The 17,776-nt window shown below is 45.5% G+C and overlaps 1 protein-coding gene across 2 annotated transcripts in view; it reads right to left on the reverse strand.

Annotated features, from left to right (window-relative positions):
• Positions 1–14,244: 14,244 nt before the first annotated feature.
• Positions 14,245–17,776, reverse strand: part of NGDN (neuroguidin) — a 66,998-nt gene continuing 63,466 nt past the window's right edge. For both annotated transcript variants that reach the window (XM_069238180.1, XM_069238179.1), the window contains 2 exons: positions 16,808–16,862; positions 14,245–16,424 (listed from right to left, as the gene is read on the reverse strand). In XM_069238180.1, the coding sequence (XP_069094281.1) occupies positions 16,405–16,424; positions 16,808–16,862 (75 nt within the window). In that variant the 3' untranslated portion in view covers positions 14,245–16,404. The remainder of the gene's footprint in view (positions 16,425–16,807; positions 16,863–17,776) is intronic.

Consider the following 17,776-nt stretch of genomic DNA (forward strand, 5'->3'; position numbering starts at 1 on the left):
TAGTCATCAGAGGAGGGATTGATGAAGCAGAAAATGAAGGTTTTGATTTATTAACGCTTAAACGTAGTGCTGAAATAATCATGTGTGACTTTAACCGAACTAATAAAGATTGTACGGGGACAAAATGTGCCCTCAGAGTAGTTTGCCAACATTTATAAGCGTGCTTTATATAACGTGGTGTATTAGAATTGCACTAATCCGACATACTCGTAAACGTGTGCTATGATTTGCTTGTTTGAAATACTCTAGCTTAGCATTACTTTAGCGGAGGCTTTGGCCTAGTTGCCTGGTCTCACGGTTTAGATGCTCGTATTTTTCCACTGTGCTAATAAACGTGTATTTCTGCTTGAAGCTGTACTTTTCCACAGAAACTGTTCACATGCTTATCTTAAAGTTAGTGCCAGCCTGGCATATTTTCTCTTTACTTCAAGGTCGACTTGCAGGTGCGGACAATGGAGGCTCTGAAAGTGAGCTAATTGGGAGACAATGTTGCGATTTGCGTACCCATCTCCAAGGATAATGTATGCTTAAGTAAAAGCTTGAGAACTGTCGTTTTTGATTGGTCAATTTGAAGCTAACCTATGAACCCTCCAATGGAGACCCTACAGGATTTGAACTGTTGTCTATAAAAACCAGGTGCACGAGAAGAAAGGAGCCATTACAGCTATTATCAGCCATTACCAGCTCGATACCCGCCATTTTGACTTCGTAGCTATTATGGCCCACTTTGCTGCGACGCCATTTTGAAAGAGACTTTGATTTCTTTCTCTAATCGAGAGAAAGAGACTTTAAATGATTCTTGCCCTAGAGACTTTAACTTTGATCCCTTTGCATGAAGTAGTAGTTTACCTTGCGCCGTGAGGCAGTTGCCCCGTCCACCCCTGCCCCTTTGCCCCGTCCCATGCTGAACAAGAAATGGTACCCATGATGACCGAAGAACGGTACCTGTGAGACGAAGACTTCATTGTATGCTGATCGTAATTGGTAAATATGAGAGGAAATTGTAAAATTGCATTGTGTTCCTTTTAGGTAACCAACTGCTGATTTTGATAAGAGCCCTAGTTAGGAGTTTTCTAAATTAATGTTACTAAATTGTTTTTGCATGAAGTCCCACATGCCAATGCTAATTTGAGGTTAGACGAGGATTCCATATGTCGCACAATGCAATTTGAGATCTTGTTATGCTGACTAAATGTATGCAATTAGTTCATTACAGATTATCGTATTAGTGATTTGCATTGCTATTATCGAATGCCTCGTGATTCAAATGCTTCATAGATTGCACTTGTTTCGACGTTATGGACAGCTATTAATGTTCATATATGTTTATCATTTAGTGTTGAGACACATCTATATTGTGCTAGCTTTGTTAATATAGGGAAATAAAATTCACTAACTTTGAATAAACTGGTGTGGTCATTCCTGACTGAAAGGTCAGGGTTCGTCGAAATGTATTCTGGATTAATTGTCAAGTGTTATGTCGAACAAGGGATTGCTTATGTTCGTTATTGATTATTGATTTTGATGAAATTGATCGATTAAGAGTACAGAGAGTTCCCACTTAGTCAAAAGATTCATCGGCCTAAAGAGCGTCCGAACACAGGTAAAATTATTACTACGGACCGCTCTATCACCAGGTGTGCCTCACTGTCGGAAGACAACACTTTGAAACCGAAGCCCTGGGCCAGAACTGCCCGAGGGGAGCAATACATGTTAGGCAGCGCCTACGACACCGGTTTCCGGCAGCCCCTGGATTGGAAGGCTGGGCGGTACGGTCACAGAGGCTACCACGAGATCTGACTGAACGAGGGCAGCTGTTCCCCCATCGTCCAAGGTTTGTTTGAGATGGTCAGATGCCGATGAACGGACTCTGCGCTATGAGCAGGACGCAAACCAAAGTGCGACACATCCAATACTTCATTTATTTCAGGGTACCATGACACTTGGCGGCTAGTGCTGGTACCCCAACTCGGAGGGTTCCTGGCAGCAGCAAGGTTTAAACAGCTATTCCGTTTGCAGATTAAGGCAAGCTGTTCTTGTCAATGCTGAAAATTGGGGTATAGGGTCCTCCCTACCCTCCCGTACGGCCCCCTCCTCCTTCTCGTTTCAGAGGCTGGGGGTGATCTTCCGTCAGACACTCAGTTGAGGCCCATTACCCCCTGAGGGAGTCCGACACGGGGCAAGGTGCCGGTACAGCAGTGACATTGGTGCTACTCCAAGGAGTGATATACAGGAGAAGCGGAAATCCATCAGTCAGCAGGTAAATCGGGCACTCACAGTAGGGCGGTGGGAGAAGTACTGGAGCGAGCTGACATGCATGTTGCAGCAGTGACGTACGCGCTGGTCATGGCACTGCCCTGCCTCACCCAGAGCAGCTGTGACTAGCAGCCATTCCTGGAGGTGACTGAAGGGAGCCGGAAGTCCCCGGTGCAGCAGCAGTGGCCCATTGCCAGACTCGGTACTTCCCTTGCTGAGGTACTGAAGCTGCAGAAAGACACCTGTGCTGTCAGTGCCAGTCAGTGGCGCAATGGCGTAGGCTCTCGTAAGAGAAAATGGTGCATCAGTGACACCCGTGGCCTTGGTTAAGGGAATAGACAGCGAAAATTACCACCCACAAATCAGTGCTGCCCAGCGCGTTGGCTGAGGAGTTGGGGAGTGGGGGGGGAGGGAGGGCGGGGGGACAAAGGGATATGCCAAAAAATCCCTAACAAGAACTTAGACTTGAGGCATTAAATGCATCTTAAAAACACCATGTTGAACACGTTAAATTTCGGCCACGCGTGAAAATACAAAAGAAAATATTAATAGATAAACCCACTATCCCTGGATTATTCTACCCACATAAACACCGCTTCACGCCTCCTGAGGAGTAGTAAGCACGATATAAATGCAATTACAATACAATATCTGTGAATCAGGGAAATGGCACTGTGTAACACTACCACCTCAGAGTAACATTACTACCTTGCGAACAGTCAGTGTAGGTTAATGACTGAAGTCCAGGTCGGAGATGATGAGCAGAGGCAGCAGTGAAGCCCACTGGCCACTTCCGGTAGGACACTAGCGTCCAGGAGGGAGCAGATCAAATGCTGCTGCAGTGACCTCTAGTGGCCACTGTCAGAAATAACAGCTACCAGTAAGTGTAGCCACAGTCAAATTACAGTAATGACTGAAGTCCTCCGGAGACCAAGAGGAGCCCTGCCACAGTTTTGTAATGTGTATTTCTATAGCCCACTGTCACCGAGGAGGGTATTCGGGCGCTGCACAGGTGAGCCTAGCAAACTAGGGAGGACGGAAGAGGCTATTCGAGAAACCAAGCCTTCTGTGAAGTCGACAGCATGAAATTAGCGGAGACCATGGAAGAAACAGAAATGTTCAGAAGGGACACCCCATTCTCTGAAGTCTTTGGGGGAGCAAAAATACACAAACAGCGGCAACAATACCAGTGGCGCGACCACAATTGTTAGGTCCTGTAGAAGACTGTTGTACACAAGTGGCGTACAGACAACTGTGTCAAGCAGCAGACAAACTGCTGCAGCAGTGACTCCCTCACCCCAGTAAAGCTTTGGTGTCAGTTCTAAGAGGTAAATATTGGCTGGTGTAGGATTAACAGCAAGTCACGGTATTTGCCAAGACCGAGGGTGGTCGGGCAAAAGAAGCAGGTGAAAGGGCAAAAGGGCAATGGTGCAGCAGTGACCTACGGTGACCAGTCACAATACCGAACTGCGCACGTCCCCGAGGAACAGGGCCAGGCCCCCATGGAGTAGTGGCAGAAGGTGTCCTTTTTACCAAAGTCAACAAATTCAAGCCTATCCCTTTAAAAATAGTTAGTGGCTTCATCTCCAAGCTAACGGGAAAAAGCACCCGAAGAACACACTATGAAGAAATCATAACTTCCCGGTATAAACCCTCCCTCCAAAAGAAAGTGAGGCGCTGTGTCCCAGAAACCGACTTGAGAAAACATTACACGACTTAGGGCCAGATGTACGAAAGCTTTTTCCCATAGACACAGAATGGGTAAAATACTTTCGTACATCTGGCCCTTAGTCCCCTCACACTGGTAATCTCTCCGACAACATCAGCTCCTCCACCCCAACCCCCGCATAACCTCTAGGTGATTAGTGCGTTACACAAATCTGGATGATTGATTTCTATCACAACAAGATCCTACACTGCATCACCCCCCTAAGGGCACCAACACTGGCTTCCCCTCTGCACAATCCTCAAGCCCAGCTGGAGCATATAAAGTCCACAAGAACTGGCAACCTTGCATACTTAGTCAAGAAATTAACCACCTAAGAAAGACAGTGCCACACCCGAATCCAGGACATCACCAGACTGCAAACAAAAAACATAACTGTGAAAACCCCCAAAATTAGCACAAGCCTTCTCTACCTACGTTCCATAGATTTCTAATAACATACCCAACACAATCAGAACCGCACAACCTTTCTGCAATTCAGAAGGGACCTTAATACCCATCTCTTCGGATAGCGCAGCATCCCCCACACAATAGGAGTCCCCTCGAACAAACACCCCGCTTCACTGTAAATAATCCCGCATAATGTCTTGTGGCTTCTACCATCGTCCAATGCTTGCTTTCTCCCTCGCTGTTTTTGCAATCTACAAATACCTATACACACATCCAGTGATATGTCACCTTTACACAGCACCGTTTACCACCTGCCATTTCTACTACGCAGTCTTAACCACACAGACCATTTTCAGGTACCCTACAGCACAGGACTTTAGGATAGTACGGAAATGTTTATTTCACGCCCATCCATCAAGCTGGGACCAAGAAACAAGTCGAGGTGCTAAAAGGTTGAATTCTCATGTTCATTTCTATAGAGAAATATCCTCACTGATACAAAAAAAACATAAGGGCTGAATGGAACTACACCAAATTTGGCAAAAAAAATTAGAACTTTCCTGAGAAAGCTTGCCTGGTGATTTAGTGTAAATCTGAACAGCTGTTTGAGAAATTTGTGTTTAAAGAGTTGGTTAGGTCGGGGTTCATGGGATAAAAACGTTAGGTATAACCGGACGGTTGGTCCTGCAGAGCGTTCAGTGGTACCAATTTAAAAAAAAAAAATAGGTCCCTTTGATTGGCAGACGGAGCTTTTTCTTCAGTCAGCAATCGCGGTACCATTCGAGTGGTACTGAGCGCTGTGATTGGGTGACTGGAACTCATTACAGGACTTGGGAGACTCGCGCATAGGGGCCACCCTCGAGGCCAAACATTTTAAAATAAAATGTGTGCAGTGGGTGAAAAAAATGTTTCTAGTTTCAATCAGATAGAAAGTTGCTAACAACGTGACAATTCGTGGTCCTGCGTAGTGGAAGGCCCTTCGTAAAAGTTGGTCATCTGTAATCTATTTGATTATTAAACTAGTGCTAAGGAGGTAAACTATTCGCCCAGTGTTAGCATATGCACACACACAAAATAATGGAGCGATACTAACATAAAATGTGCTGCATTACGTTGCATAATTTGCCTTATTTTGCTGCATAATTTAGTCAACCTTGCCACATAATTTGGCCCTTCCCGCTGCACAATTTCAGTGGTCCTGGCTCCAGTACAGAGGCTGCTGCAGCAAAAGACAGGCATCTTCACCGCTTGCAGGACATACAAACCCGATTCTGGGAGTAAGTTTAATACAATCCAAGCATTTACGAAGTCTTTTTTCCAATTTCTGGATGGATTTTCAGAACGTTCTCAGAAGTGCCGCTTTATTGGGCTACACTATCTGATCTGGTTAAGGACCTAGCGAAGAGATGTGCACAGGCTAGCACAAGAGGGCAACTCTCCGCTTCGGAAACAGACAGCCCGGGTGCCATTTGGCCAGAAGGCTGAAGATCTACCATCTGAGGGTGAGTTAAGTCCTAACCTCCAGGGATCCTCTCCTCACAAAGGCTGTCAGTGTACCAAGGAGCTGTTACCACCACAGAAACGCTCTAGTGTAGAGGGACACTTTCGTCGACGGCGGATGAAGCAATGGAGGGGGTGTCGGAGGCGAAGAACTGGTCTCACAAGTTGAAATTACTGCGTGGACAGCACAGGAATGAGCTGGTTTCAACATAAGGCTTGTGGAGAGATTTGAGAGAGTCGGCCAAAGGCTTCCTGGTTTTAAAATGGCAAGAGTCACTGGGTAGAAACAAGAGATCAGATCAAGTCACATATGCTAGGGGGCAGGGGTATGAGCTGAACAATTATGTTCCTACTCCAAGGGATTACATTAAGTGTGCCAAAAAATTCTCCACAGAATCCTCATTGGTGTTCGCATATCTAGTTCAGCTTTTTAGGCACGAGAGTCAACATCATGTGCAGGAGGGGCATGCCGCAGATGAAAGGTCAAGTGCACGAGGCATAATCACTGTGGTCATTCATTCATATAATAGACACGGAAAAAAAAGGGAGCACGTTTCCATCTAGTGGCCACTCATGGGATAGCACTGGTCGAGCCCCACAGCAGGGGCAGGTAACCCTTCACGCACCTTTAACACAAACAAAGACGACGACCAAGCATATTTCAAAATTCTGCCGCAAAGAAACATAGTGGCCAGTCACAGTAGGGTACTGGTCAAGGATCATGGAGCAGACAAACCTACACAGTGATGAGGCTCAAGGTTCGGTCCATGTGCAGAACTGGTGAATATCTTGAAGGGGGCGCGAAAGCTCAGCTGCTGTAGGCAGTGACCAGCCCCCTTATAAAATAAGCTGACGCCCTAAGTGACCTCAAGTGGCTGATATAATTCAAGGAGGACACTAATACGACACCGATGAAGCAGTTACACTCACCTTCCAGTAACAGAATAGGAGGTACAGCAAATGCCTCCCCGTACTTAGTCATCCTGCCTCACTGGTTGAGGCCTTAGAGAGGAGACTTGAACTAGTGCACCAGTGACACCCAGTGGCGGTAAAGGGTAACGGTTTCGGGTGGGGCAGGGAAAAGGGGTAGTAAAGGGTTATAAGCGTTCAAGGATGGGTGAACGGGTAAGTGTTTTTAGGGTTCAGAGATGGGCTAAGGGGTAGTAAAGCTGTATAAGGGTTTAAGGATGGTATGGGTAAAGGGTAGTAAGGGTTTTCAGGGTTCAGCGATGGGTAGGGTCTAGTAAGGGTTTTTAAGTTTCAGAGATGGGGACACACACACACACACACACACACACACACACACACACACCCCCCCCCCCTTAAAAAAAAACCAAACAAAGGATACAGGGACGTTATAGTTAAGTTCTGAATTTACTTGCACAAAACCACAGAAATTCAGCAGTTTTAGAGTTATTTCAAGTGACTATAACTCGCGCCCTAATGTAACTATAACTTGTGCTCCATCATGCACAGTTTTTTCTTCAATAATTTCACTGCCAATGTTTCATTTATATTTTTAATGATGTTATACAAGTGGTCATGAGTGCTGTAATATCTGGGATAATTAGCAATGCATGGCAAGGGCACGAGTTATATTTGCCATAGGGCTCGAGACATTCAACTCAAAGATTTTGATGACAAAAAGACGTAAATGTTACATCACTAGAATGTTCATTAGTAAAAAAAAACAACAAAAAAAAAAAACACTAGTAAATAAACGGACACACTGCATGATACCAGGATTTGAACCTTCAACCTAACAAGTGACAGTCCAAGAGTTTTAACAGTAGGCCAGACGTCACTCCGTTCTGCTGTGCTTCAAAATGTAACTTTAACATTCAAAACAAACATCTTGCTTGTTTGCCGCTATAAAGTTATTCTGTGGAGAGACCATTGCATTAACAATAGTCTCTCCATATAATGACTTCAAAGTAGCACACAAGCAAGATACTTGCTGTCAACATAGAACCGCAAGGGTGCCTGAAGGCCCCTGCGGTTCTAGCCTACTCCCCACATCCTGCGGGAGCCAGCATTAGTCCTGCAAACAGGGAGCTGCTTGAAATAGCAAGGTCCCTGCTTCTGGGAACAATGATTTCACCTGTTTCCCTGCACGCATATTTGTGTGCAGGGAAACAGATGAAAACTCAACTTTCTGCAAGCAAGAGCAGGACTCCCCCTTTTATAATTATAATATTTTGCCCCAGGGCGTAGTGGTCCTCCAAGCATTTTTTTGGGAGGGGGAGGAGGGAAGAACCCCGCATACTATCATCTTTCAAAACCATGGAGAGGTGGTGGTCCCCGGGGCATTGGGGGGGGGGGGAGGTGCGGCCCCCCCATATATTATATTTATTGCACTGGGAAGGTGGCAGCCCCCCGAGGCACAGGGGGTATACCCCTCCCACATATTATACTTATTGCCCCAAGGAGGTAGCAGGCACCAGGGCTGCGGGGGCATGCAGCCCCCCTACCCCCCACATTCACTTAAAAAAAACTTTTGCCCGGGGAGGTGGCGGTCTCTGGACCCCACCATTATAATTAACATATTTTCCCCTGGGGAGGTGGCCCCAGTATACTATTTACTTTAAGTCCCAGAAAGGTGGCGGTCCCAGGGGGCCACGTGCCCCCCCACATAATTTACTTATTGCCCCAGGGAGGTGACGGTTCCCAGGTTGCGCTGCTCCCCCATATATTATACTTATTGACCCAGTGACAGTCCCCAGGGCTGGGGGCTGTGCAGATCCCCCCCACATTCATGAAAAAACTTTTGCCCTGGGGCTGCGGAGGACCACGCGGTCCCCATGCATTCACTAAAGAACTTTTGCCCCATGGAGGTGATGGTCCCCCGGGGGAGCACTCTGCCCCTTACATACTTATTTTGCTTGTCCTGGAGAGGTGGTGGTCACCGGGGCTATGAAAAGCCCTAGGAAACGGGCCCAGTGCACCCTCTTCTTTTTTCACCCCCAATACCCCTGGGACCTGCCCCACCCAGAGAAATATTACAAGCAAGTGCGGAGACCGCGCTTTCTTTATTTATAAAAAAAAAAAAAAAAAAAAAAGCGTGCTGAATTCACAAGTAACCGTGGATTTCGGTGCAATTTTCTTTTTAATGCATTTTTGCCTGGGAGGGGGGGGGGGGGGGGGGGGGGGGGGGGGGGCCCTGGGGGACCCCTGCTCCATGGCATGTAGGGTAGGGTAAAGGTAACCCTTCTCCTTTTAATTTTTAGTTTGTTTCTCTCTCTCAGCACTTTTGTGTGATTAGTTAGAGTACAACAATAGCAGCTATTCTGGAGGGAGGCATAAGGCACCAGTGTCGCAGTGACAGCCCATGGACTGCCACAGTATGATGCTCACTGAGGTCATGGGAAGGCCTACACCATTTGCCAGACTAGATATGGCATAGGTTGTTTTAAGAGATTGTATTATTATTTGGAGTTGGTGACTACTCACCTTAAGGATTAATCAGAACATTTGTCAGGGTGAACCCTCATAGTTGCTAAATAAACCTGAGCTCAACCCCGACAGGCCTAACTTAAGGCAATGCGTAAAGTATTCATGCAGTACCAAAACAGTAGAAAAGGCAAAACAATAAAAATCCCAAACCAAAAATTAGAAAAATAAGAGTAAAATGTAATAAACAGAATGGCACTAAAAGGATAAAAATCCAACATGGGGAATTGGAAATACACATTAAAAAAAAAATTAAGCAGAAATAGCTCAAAAACAGCACAAAGCATCAATGATAGTCAAAGGTGGCGGTAGATTGAGACCTAGGTGTAATTTGAGGCTGACAGCGATGGAGTGCGAGTCAGATATATGAACCAAGTTCATCCTGCTCAAAGATTTTATTTTCTTACTCCACAGGACTACACATTTAAAGCACCCAGGGCCGGAATGGAGGCACTTTTTTACTCACAGAACTCAGAGTGTTATGCAGAGGCCAATAGCAGGGTACGGTCTAGTTGCCACTGGTCAGCTGGGTGCTCCCAGGAAAAGGCCTTTTTCAGCTTGTTAGGACCCTGTTGCTTACACAGGTCAGTCAAAGTTCTCTTGGAATCCACTTGTTTCTCCTGGGTACAAGAGCAAGCAGGTCCAGTCTTTTGGGGCTCCTCTTAGGTCACAGAAAGCAGGCCCAGTCCTCTTAATCTATTCCACTGGTCTAGAAAGTGTTCTGAAGTGGGTGCCTGAAGGTGCCACATTTATGCCTGGAATGAGCTAGTGGAGGGGAATAACTGCTGGGCATGCCCTAACCAAAAAGAGTTAAAGTTCCCGGTGCTCACTTTGGGAATTCTGAAGATGGTGAAAGTCTTCTAAACTTGGTCTCTGAGGGCTAGGGGTGTGTGGAGAGAGTGTAGTATGGTAATCCCAGTATCCCCCTGCATCAAACACTAAAATCTAATTAGAAGAAGCCACTGTTCCAACAATAAACCAAGAGACAGAAGTCTGGTAGGACAAAAGCAGGAGTTTCCAGCAACAAGACAGTGGATACACAGGGATTGCCTTGGCATCCTGTTTCCTTTCTTTCAAGTGCCCTCAGTGTTATATGCATACCCAGCACACTTGTCAAGCAGGATTTGACAATGTGATTTCAATAATAATGCCCACAGCCCCCACCCTTCTGCTGCGCTCAAAGGAATCGTCACCGGCCATTTAGGACGACCGGTCAATCAATGACCTACTTTGCAGGTCATGGGAGGAATTTCACACCTCATTCACACCTATTCAAATGCTACTTTTCCTTAATATTTATTAAAATCCCGACTTCACCAATTAATTGGATTTTTAATAACTATCAAAAATAGTTGCTTAATTATTTTTCGCAGTAGTCCCATTCCAAAGACACGGTATTAAGAATTGATTCTGTATTCTTGTTTTCTACATAGGACAGCAAGACCTGCCACAGTGATAAATACCTTTTGGGTGCTAGTCAATCTAAATACATGCTAATATTTCATTTCTACTTTTCAGTACTATGGGCCCTGCCTTATGGACTATTTGGCCTACATGGGGTGACATTAATATTTGAAATGAAGGTTTTCACCTGTCAAAAGGGTTTGTTTTGACAGGTAAAGTTGCAGTTTTAAAACTGCCAATCAGGCTACAATGGTAGGCTTGAAGCCATGTTTTATACTATCAATTTAGTAGACAGCACACTAGGTGCTGCAGTCCTGTAGTGACATTTAACTTACCTGCCCCTGGGTACATTTTGTATCATATACTAAGAACGAATATATCAATTATGGATATGCCAATTTGACCATGTTTAAAGGGGGAATCACAAGCACTTTACTATTGGTTAGCAGAGTTAGAATGCACAGAGTTCTAAAGGCAGTAATATCATAGTGTCCAACAAAGAGAGAAAAACTCTGGGTGACCATGCAGAAAAGGCAGATTGCCTATGTAGTAAAGTGGAGTACTATGCAGTGAGGTTGGTTCGACCACTATGTAATACTCTCACAATCCCTTAAAGATAGCCCTTCAGATTCACAAAAATAAATCCTTAGCTCAGTCCTGGTAATGTGGCAAGAGGCAGTCAGGCTTTACTAGAGGAAAATGTGTTCCACATTTCTGAGTACCAACGTGTAGATAAGTAACTGACATGACTCGAAGAAATCCACACCAATTCATAAAAATGGAGCAGATTTTATCTAATTTTAGACACTAAAACAAAGCAAATCAGTTATGTATAACGGGAATTATGGATTTTATAGCAGAAATATAATCAGTGCATTGACATGCTGTCAAATCGCACCATTGTGGTCAATAGGAAAAGTCATTAGTTACACTCTGTCACTTGCAGGGTGAGCTTAGAGGAACCCACTCGTGGTTAAGGTTGTGTGGGTCCCAAGACCAAGCTACAATAGTGAGACCAATTTTATGGCTCGTTGAGCCTGGGTGCAGAGGTGTCCTGGCTGTCCTTGGAGTTGTGGGTGCAGACAAATGGTACTTGTGACCCTCGGTCACTTGCAGGTTGAGTTTGTGGGAGCCCACTGGAGGGTAAGCTTGGGTGGGCTCTGGGACCAGGATTCACCAGGCAGAACAACTCCACCTAGTGTCGGGTGCATAAGTGTGCTTGGCTATCCTTGGTGCTGAACGGGAGCTGTAGTTGCTGGTTTTACCACTGAGACATTGAGGGTGAGGAAACTGATGCAAAATCTTGACAACAAAGCCACAGTTGACATTGGCTGTACCCTCGAGTTGCAGCGTCGAGTAAAGGTAGTGAAGACCGGTCTGGCCACTACCAATCCTTGGCAGTGGTAAGCAGGAGGAGAAGCAATTTCCCCTTCCTGAGGTCCAGTGGAAAACGTTAGCCGGCTGTAACGTGGCAGGGAGCTGTACTACACTTTCCACAATGCACTGGACCATCAGTCTTTGGCCAATCCCTTGGAAGGCCCGATGTCCAACATTTGTTCGGATCCGGTGAGTACTTTTTACCTGTGGTGCACAGGGGACTTGTGCCACTAGTCCAAAGGAGTCTGTCCTTGCCTTTGGCTCACAAAGGGTTCCCTCTTGCTGGCGGAAGCGGTCTTTGGTCCAGGACGAGCCACCGTTGAGCAGTTCCAGGGGATTGTCACAGATTCACGCCTTTTGTGAATGCAGGTCCCTTTTGTCATTTATGCAGGCCTTATCTTGTCACAATTTGTTGCAGATCTGAGGTTTTGGTGCGAGGGGAGCCCCTTAAATCTTAGATTTAGGGGCACTAAGCATGTGGGTGGAAGTGGATAATGGGCTATTAGCCCCAGAGGCTAATCTGCCCTAAGGCGACCACATCCGATGGGTAGTGGCACCTTTTCTACCCGGAATCGTCCATTATGCCTCTTTCTTAGATGGCAGAAGTCTTCCTCAGCTGTACAGATCAGACTGCCCACCCCAGAGGTGTGGATAGCCTTCTGGGGTTTTACACCTCCGGACTAACTAATTTTCCCCCCTGCCCGAGTGTAACTGTGCCTGAGGTCATGGGGACGGCTTTGTCTTCCACTGGGAGAGAGTCTGCTTGCATATCAGAGGCATTGTGATCTTTGAAATTCACTGCTTTGATGTGCCACTTCACTAGCCTTCCTTGTAGGGAGGGAGGTGTGAACTCTTTCCCGTCCAGGCCATTGTCCCGACTCATGGGAGTGTTTGCACCTCTACCCAGGGGGTCAGAATGCTGTCTTGGCGGCAGCTGCAAGCTAGAACAGAGGAAAACAGGGGAATCTTAGTGGGCAACCTCTAGAGTTGATTTCTGGGTCCTGGCTTTGTGAGAAGGTACGTTGTTGGATACCAAACATGACCCATTTTGGCCATACCATAATGGAGTTAGCGACCTCAGGTTTGCCCTTGTTCACCTATGGACCGCTGGTTACTTATAGTAGTCTTCAATGGAAAAGGCCCCTATAGGGACATATAAACTTGCACTTCCATGCCCACATCCTTAGTATAATGCACCCTGCCTACTGGGCTCTGGAGGCTTACCTTAGGGGTGACTTACATATATCAATGGCAGTGCTGGAGCTGTGCCGTACATGGTATGGGCACAGTTGAGTCTGAGCAGTTTGCACGACTCCTGCAGTCTGCAATGGCAGGCCTGCTGTCAGTAGTTTACTTGGGTCAAGCAGGGTGGCAGAACCAGTGCTTCACGCCCTGATGAGCCCCTTTAACACCCATGCCATGGGTACCACTATGGATTTATAAGGGGGTTAAAATACTTGCCAGTTCGGGTTACCAATTCAGTTACCAATTTAGGGAAAGAGCACTGGTGCTGGTTAGCAGGTGCCAGTTCAGATTCAGAGTCCTAACCAACTGCATCTAGAGGAAAACGTGTGTGGGGGGGGGGGGTGGGTGACCATCCAAAAAGGGCACTTTCCTACATTCTACAGGTGTGTTCTTAAAAGGTACAGGTAGTTGTGCTGCAATGTCACAGTTTGGCCAGTATAACACTGGCTGAGGCCTCAAAGGCAAGAGAGGCAACATTCTAAGTGAACGTGTAACACCGACTGAGGTCCAGGTCAGAGCGAATAGAAAACGGACCAGCATTGACTTTCAGTAGCCAGTTAGAGGATGGGATTAGCCAAGGTTCTGGAGACTCAGAAGTGACACAGAATATTTTCAGCGAAGAGCATGGATGGAGAGCCCAATGTGGAACAGTCATCAGCCTCTCACTACTGTGTGCTGCTGCAAAGAAAGGTTACAAATAGGTTACTTACCTTCATAGAGGGTATCTTTATTAAATTAATATATTCGTACTTACCTGTAAAACTATCTCTTCATAGAGGGTATCTTTATTAAATTGATATATTCGGACTATCTCCACCCATGCGTGGGATCCCAAACGAATTTGAGAATGGTGAGAAAAAAAGCCTCTTCAATTAAAACAAAAGGCAATGCATATGTAAGGGCAACATTTTATTTTAATTTTGTATCTTTTAAAAAAAAACAAAAAACAGAACATTAAAACTTTAAAAACATAAAAGACCTCTTGACTGAACACTTTTCAATTGTTCTCCTTTTTAAAAAAAAACAGCAAAGCTTGAAAGGGAATTTCTTCTATCAGCATGTAGAAAAAACACAACCATTGCTTTCAGGACGCCAAGAAGTTCCTGAGAACCATGAAGCAACGCACTGATAGGTGGGTCCTCAGTTCATGTTGGGGCTCTGGGGCCGTGTCCATGATGCTGTTGGCTACGCTGCACCTGAGCAGAAGGGGATCTGTGCACCTCTTTGTGTCATCTTCTACACATACGTTAACACAAGGTATCTCAGTTAATGTAGGTTTTTCTGACAACAGCTCTGAAACAGCTCTGCGATGCAGGCTCTGAATGCAAGGCCTGGCCTATGTCCAGGCACTGCACCAGTTCCTCCCCCACTCCTACTAGCAACACGCAATCTTTAGCAATGTACAGCAGTCCTAGGCACAGAACACTCTGCTCAACCCCTTCTGTCATGCACATCTGGTGTGAGAGGTAATGTTTCAGCACCTGCCTCTATTTTTCACTGATTATGGAAATCACAAGTTCAGAGTCCACGGAGCATGGCCTCAGCTGTGAGAAGCAGAAACGAGGCTGAATGTGTGGCCTTTGGCCATCACCGGCCGGTGCTGAACCAGCCGCACAAGACCTCAGGCCGTGCACTGCGGGCTCAGAGCGTTAGGCCCCCATAGTCACACTGCGTGGCTTTCAAAAACAACCTGCAGTTAAGCCTCGCGAACCATTCACTTGCACAGGGTCAAAGGTAGTGCACAGGTGTTTGAACACAGGGACCGCTGCCCTGTGGCAAAACTTCCTATGTAACCCTAGACCGTTTTCAATAAATACCATAAGGTAGCTTCGGACCCAGATGGTGGAAAACAGAATGTGAAGATGAGGCTCATATAAGTCTCATTACTTATATGCACCTTAAAGGGTGGAAGGGCCTATGACGTCATTGGCCATTCAATGATCATAGACATCCATTATCACACAGAACATATTTGGATATCTGTCGTCATGTTTATCTGGCAACTTAGTCCCCAGAAAAACACAGTATTCAGTAATCAAGCCATTTGCAGTATGGCCCTTGTGAGGGATGTGCAGTAGAGGTGTAGTCCCCTAGAAAGGCAGCAGTCTGGCAACACAACTCTCGTCTGGCACAACCCTCTGCAGGAGTAACTTTGTTCAAGCCACCAAAACCAGATCACAATCCAGGTTGCCAGATTATAAAGTATCCTAATAGGTAACTGTTTGCAAGTTGTTCCAGTGGTTTCCCTTGGGCTGTGCCTCTGGTAGGCAGGCGCTCTGGTGCATTGCCCTCTTGTGGCAAACCCTAAAGCAGTGTAGCCCTGCCAGGGCAGCGCCCCCAATGAAAGAATAATAAGTGAGAGAAAGGTTAAAATTTATAGTTAGCAACAAGAAAATGATATTGGTATGATGTAGAATGCAACCAACGTTGAGTGAAATGACTCCTGAAAGAAGTGTGACAGCAAAGGAGTGACATCGCACAGCTAGGGAACTCACTGAGATAAAAAAAATACCCGAGGGAACAACTATCAATGTGCTGCTTGCGGGGAGTGTGGGCTCCAAATGAGATGTACAGCAACTGTGCAATAGCTACCAGGTGCCCTCTAGGGCGGGCTGCACGGCTACGAAAACCTTTCTACTTACTTTCTTTGATTAAAAGAGAAGCAGCAGGACTGCAAAATGTGCTTGAACCACTTATTTAGAATTCCCTTTTTGACAACTATTAAAGCAGGTTTACAAAAATACGTTCTTAAAATATAAATTTTTGCTATAATTGAAGAGATTTTTCTCTCTATTTTAAAAGTGTTCCGTGGTCGTGCATGCTAGCAAATATATTCAATGTTTACACATTTAATGAAGCTGTCCATGGCAAGAGAATGTATGCAGATCACAGAATTAAATCCTATTACATTTCTGTTCAAATCTGCTCAAAGAAACAAAACGTAATACATTTTCTGAAGCAGCCTGTTTATATTCAATCTGTCCTCGTTTCTTAAATTAAACCTTTTATTGTACAGAACATTTCTAGGGAGACATTATCGACAGGAGGTAGAACGATTATCTTCTTTTCCGGAAACCTAAAGAGACAAAACCAGGAAAAACATATTAGAGACTAGAAGGGGAAAAATACACTAAGTCAGGAGTCACTTGGGAAGAAAGGGGAGATTGTGGCAAGTAGAGTGCAGAGTGAATTATCATGTGAATAAGGGAGAGGTTGGTAATTCTCTGGCATGACCAAGAGAAGTGGTTGTATGCTGGCAGTTACAACAGGAGGTTCGTGCTCACTGAAAGTGTAGGAGTAAAGGGGTTCACTGCGGTGACAGAGGTGGGAGCTAATTTGGAATAAGATGCATGGCCACTAAATGGCCAATGTAGGTGGAGGCTAAGAGAGGAATCCTTTAGAGGTAGGACTGACTTGGGCGAGATGGAGGTGTGGTGGGAGCACGGGAGAAGAACACACCTTTCTTTTTTCCTTTACGAGCGGTCTTCTTCTTTTTCGCAGATGGCACAAAGTCCTGGAGAGAAAGAGAGATTAGAAACCAGCAAGATGGTAAAGTACATCGGTTAACAACTCATATCCCACTCCTTTAGCGACACAAGGCATGTGGACACACAGCACTCAAAATCTGACCACTCCCTTGGTCCGCTTCACAAAGAATCACTTACGCCTGTTCCAGGTCTATACCAGCTTCCAAGTAGTGGATACTCTGAATCAGGAAGACTGATGAAATGTTTAAGTTACTATGCAATCCCAGAGTTTGCATGGTTGTCCCAGTGTATCTGAAATGTGCTTTGCTTTAGTTTTGGAAACTGTTTTGAGACGACAGTCACTAGCTAGGGGTAAAATGTGTTATCTACGGAATTAGGCTGCTACCACTTTCATGCACGTGGAAAACACCCTTCGCTCTCGTTCTAGTCTCTATGAAAGGATCTTGAAGTGAAAGAAAGCTCTTTTTGCACTGTCAATCTTAGGCCATTATTGTGATTGAAGAGATGTGAAAATATGTATCCTGCAGAACTGGGGCACATGTGTGATCTCTCTGTTAAAGATTTAGAAAGAGAATTCAGTGGCAACATTCAGCATTTTTCTTTCTTCACCCACTTGTTGGTTGCTCATGGGTCCAAGATGGATCTGAACTCCAATGTTGGTTTCCTCTGTCTTAGGACAAAGTACCTTCATAGAAGCCTTGGTTTTTGCCAGGTCTTTCTACTCTCTCCCTCACCTGGTCAATGTAAAAATAAAGCGAGAAGTTGGAACCCTGAGTGATTGGTAGTGGTTAGACTTATTGCAAACACTCTCCACATTAACGTTTGTGTGTTTGTAGAATGGGAGGGTCAGGATTTTGTGATGCATGTCTGGATTTAATCCAGTCCAACCATGCTGGTCTCAAAGGTATGGTATGTTAGAATCCATATGCAGCTAAGTCTA

The sequence above is a fragment of the Pleurodeles waltl genome, chromosome 6, assembly GCF_031143425.1.
Source record: "Pleurodeles waltl isolate 20211129_DDA chromosome 6, aPleWal1.hap1.20221129, whole genome shotgun sequence".
Lineage (NCBI taxonomy): Eukaryota > Metazoa > Chordata > Amphibia > Caudata > Salamandridae > Pleurodeles > Pleurodeles waltl.